The sequence below is a fragment of the Cynoglossus semilaevis genome, chromosome 20 (genome assembly GCF_000523025.1).
Source record: "Cynoglossus semilaevis isolate Cse_v1.0 chromosome 20, Cse_v1.0, whole genome shotgun sequence".
Taxonomy (NCBI): domain Eukaryota; kingdom Metazoa; phylum Chordata; class Actinopteri; order Pleuronectiformes; family Cynoglossidae; genus Cynoglossus; species Cynoglossus semilaevis.
In genome coordinates, this window is record NC_024326.1 from 2,056,887 (window position 1) to 2,061,211 (window position 4,325).

The 4,325-nt window shown below is 47.8% G+C and overlaps 1 protein-coding gene across 1 annotated transcript; it reads left to right on the forward strand.

The window, feature by feature from the left end:
• Nucleotides 1-1,593: 1,593 nt before the first annotated feature.
• On the forward strand, nucleotides 1,594-2,712 carry onecut3b (one cut homeobox 3b). The gene has a single exon (XM_025052400.1). The coding sequence runs from the start codon at nucleotides 1,594-1,596 to the stop codon at nucleotides 2,710-2,712; it is 1,119 nt and encodes a 372-aa protein (XP_024908168.1).
• Nucleotides 2,713-4,325: the final 1,613 nt, after the last annotated feature.

The following is a 4,325-nucleotide window of genomic DNA, read 5'->3' on the forward strand; positions in this document are numbered from 1 at the left end:
TGAAACCGATTATTAATTGTATTGAGGTATTTTTAATTTCAATTTCACGGCCTGGACTGGATTGGAAAAACAAAAAAACTAACATAAAAACATGTATTTAAAGTCTCTTTCCTGAGGTTAAAATGACAAGAGTTTTCAACACGTCTGTCTTTTCTCCAGATTGAACATTCATTTATCTTGTGCTGCAAATTATACTGTCTACAGCCTTTTAGTGAAAACCTTTAAAGATAAAACAGACACGATTATCGACACGGGTGTTTTAAAGCTCCTCAGTTTTTCCTCAATGAATTGACACACACACACACACACACACACTCACTGAGCATTACAAACGGAAAGCATTGTGTGTCTTGTAATTGAGGCGGCTGCTGATCCTGGATCAGTCACTGTTAATGAACCGATCTCGATCTGGACCACGGGTTAAATAATCATGTCTAATAATAATAATAATAATAATAATAATAATAATAATAATAATAATAATTGTGTAAATACTATAACTGATTTAAACTATTTTGTTATTATTTATTTCCCTAAATTTACGTCATCCTGATTTTTTTTGCGTAAACAACTGACACAACCTTCCTCTGAAAACTGCGCCCCTTTCTCTAATTTTTTTGTTCATATTTTGACCTCTTCATTTTTAGTATCACTACAATATCTTCCTACTAAATGAATGTAATTGGCTGCTGAGTTCCTCTCCAGACGACCACCATGACGTCGCCCCCTTCTTCTGCAGTGTTAGAATCCTATAACTTACTTTGTGACCTCCTTCACTGCACTCCCACCTCCCCCCTCATCACCACCCTTCACCCTTCCACCTGCCCTCTCCCCCTCCTCCCCCACGTCATTAATCTCTGTCAGTCAATATTTCGATCAGGTTTATCACTAAGCGCATAAATGCAGAACCATACAGTCCGTGGGAAAACAACAAAAGTTTATCTGGAAACAACTCCTGCAGTGTCCGGAAACGGACGCACACTGAGTTCTTTATGCAAAATCCACCTGCGACCATGTCACCTGTCTGTGTTCCTCTGTTACAGGTGCACGGTTACGGCGGCGTCACACGTGCACGCGCAAATGTATAAGCACTTACAGCTGCCTTAATAACGTTTATGGAGAATGACTAAAAGTGTGAAAATGCTCTGAGGAATAAATGTTCCCCTCCACCTGTGCTTTCACCTCAGTGAAGGAGACGAAGAAATCTCTGCTCGTACCCGCCCCACATTTAAATACTCAGAGGCGCGCTCCCAGTGCACGGACACGTGGCTCAGCCTGCTCTGAGTGGAAGCGCTGTTGGTCCACAGATGAGATTTCGCCCTGGAGAGCCCCCATCCACATCCACAGCCAGGCAGAGAGCGCACAGACGCCGCGCAGTCGCTCGGTTCTGTGCCTGCGCCGGAAACTCAGAACCTTTTCTTTGCAAAACCCAAAAAGAATTCTGGACTGGATCGGATATTTTGAATCAATGGATTGGCGTTTAAACGTGATTTTATCGCTCCAGGAGGGTTAGAGGGTGAGAGTGAGAGACAGGAGCGAGACGGGAGACAGGGTGGGGAGGGTGGGACAGGGGGAAAATATATCGTTTTAGCTATGGAGCTCACCATGGAGAACATCCACAGCGTCTCCTCGCACTCCCAGCACAGAGACCTCATGAGCTCCCCGCACGCACGGCCGTCACCATCTCCGAGCTCCACTCCACGGAATCTGGTCTCACACGACCCCGGGACGCGGTCAACCATGGTCACGGGCATGGCCTCTCTCCTGGAGGGCTCCGGCGGGGACTACAGGTCCGATCCGTCCGCGCTGTCCGGTCACCTGCACCCTTCCATCAGCATGTGTGAAGGCGGGATGAGCCTGAGCAACACCTACACCACCCTGACTCCCCTGCAGCATCTACCTCCGATATCCACAGTCTCGGATAAGTTTCACCACCCGCATTCTCACCACCACGCTGCCGCTCACCAGCGACTCTCCGCCAGTAATGTCAGCGGCAGCTTCACGTTGATGCGGGAGGACCACCGGGGGCTCGCTTCTATGGGCAACCTGTACAGTCACTACCCGAAAGAGATGTCGGGAATGGGCCACGGCTCTCTGTCCCCGCTGTCCAGCGGACTGGGCTCTTTGCACAACTCTCAGCAGCCGCTCTCAGCCTACGGTCCGAGTGCGCACCTCTCCAACGACGCCAAGATGATCTCCCCGGTGTCGGGGTTCGAGTCTCACGCCTCCATGTTGTCCCGAAGTGACCAGGAGCACCTAGTCAGGAGTTTAGGAGGTCACGGCCACGGCATGATCTCCAACCTGAACGGCATGCACCATCACCCGCACAGTCACCTGCACTCACAGGCGAACGGAGCAGTGATGCTGGGGGAGCGGGAGAGGCACGGCCACGGAGGCGGTCAGGGAGTAGCGGGGTCCAACATCCAAGCTGAGGAAATCAACACCAAGGAGGTGGCTCAGAGGATAACGGCCGAGTTGAAGCGGTACTCCATCCCTCAGGCCATATTCGCCCAGCGGATCTTGAGCCGCTCACAGGGAACGCTCTCTGACCTCCTGCGGAACCCCAAACCCTGGAGTAAGCTCAAGTCAGGCCGAGAGACCTTCAGGAGGATGTGGAAGTGGCTGCAGGAGCCGGAGTTTCAGCGGATGTCCGCTCTCCGGTTAGCCGGTAAGGTTTTGTTTTCCGCTGAACTAATTTCACCTCACACATAACCGCAGTGAACGTCAAACAGACCGTAATGTTCCAACTAAAAACGCACCAGACGCTGCAAAACTTCAGGAGGCCTGAGCAATTCAGCACCTCGGACAGCTCACTCTCATCGGCCAATTGTTTTAACGTTTCCCTAAAAGTTGGATATTTAATTAATAAAAACTACATTTAATTATACATTTTAGGAACGAACGACATGTGGGAAACTTCAATATTTAAATTATATTTAGAGATTTTCAGCACATTTAGATACGGAGCAGACATTCAAACCTTGAATTAAATACAGGATTTAAAGACGATGTTTTGACCAATTATTAATAAATAGTTTGTAAAAAAATATCTAGTAGAATGACTGATGATTGGTGCTTATTTAGACCCCTGGAAAGTGAGGACTCCAAGGGTTTTATTTTGAACTTGTGTTTCCACAAACGGTTTGTACAAAAAAAAATTGTGGGGTCTTTATTTTTGATCGGCACATAGCAAATCGCTATCGATTCACCATAAACCTCCAAATAGTTGTCTCCTCCCCTTCTGTCCCCCCCTTTCCCCCCTCTCTCTCTCTGACCATAAATACACAGCCGCGGCGTTGCTCTGCGTCCAGAAGTGCCAACCAGTTGCGCGGCAGAACCGGGGGTGACCCCAGGCTGCCTGATCAATACGCCAGTTCCCACTCTCCCTTTTAAATGTGGCACACGGGTCGATACTCGCATCCAGGCTAAAAGACGCAATAACCGCAGAGTCTCTCCCTCAGCTTTTCATTTAGTCCTCGGATGTAAAAGCTCTAAATTTAGACGCGGTGTCAACTGTAGAAGTCACGACAGTCGAGGGCACTGAAGGCAGCACGGACTGGGAGTCCAGGTGTCACTCACTGGAGTTTCGCTTGAGAGTCAGATGTAGAGAATTCGAATGAAAACAACACACGGTACACGGTAGATCCAGATCAACTGGAGACACAGCTGGAGGACCGTGGGCCCAACTACACAGACAACGATACTTGGATGTGTTTCAAAGCTGCGTTAAGCTGCATGAACATCACTGACGAAATATTGATCACGGCTGGGACGGTGAAAGGAAGTGTTATGACCAAGAAGATACAAGTACAGCATCACGTGGGGACAGACAGACAGACAGACAGACAGACAGATAGATAAATAGATAGATGAGGATTAGTGGCCCAGGCTGTGAGTGTCATTAATAGTGTAGTTCTGTCCTTTCAGTGTTTGCCTGGCTTTGCACATAGGAGATCAATAAGACTGTTTCCCATCCCCACCCCCATTCCCTTTCACTCCCTGCCACCCCCTCTCTCTTTCCGCAGTATATGAAAAATAATATCACTAATATTTCACTGGTTAACCTGGCAACAGGCAGGCGGCTTGTTTCACTTCAAAACATCAATGCCCCAGAGCAAAACAAAACTGAATCACTGACAAGAAGGTGAATAAGACCTTGTGTAATACAGCTAAAGAACACACACACACACACACACCAGATTCTATTTCCGTCGGCTCATCTCACGCTCTTGCTCTTACCAGCTACATCCTTTAATGTCTATCATACTTGCTGGTGCCATTAAACTTTAATTGTCTGCAGTTTTTTATTATTATTATTTTCTGAA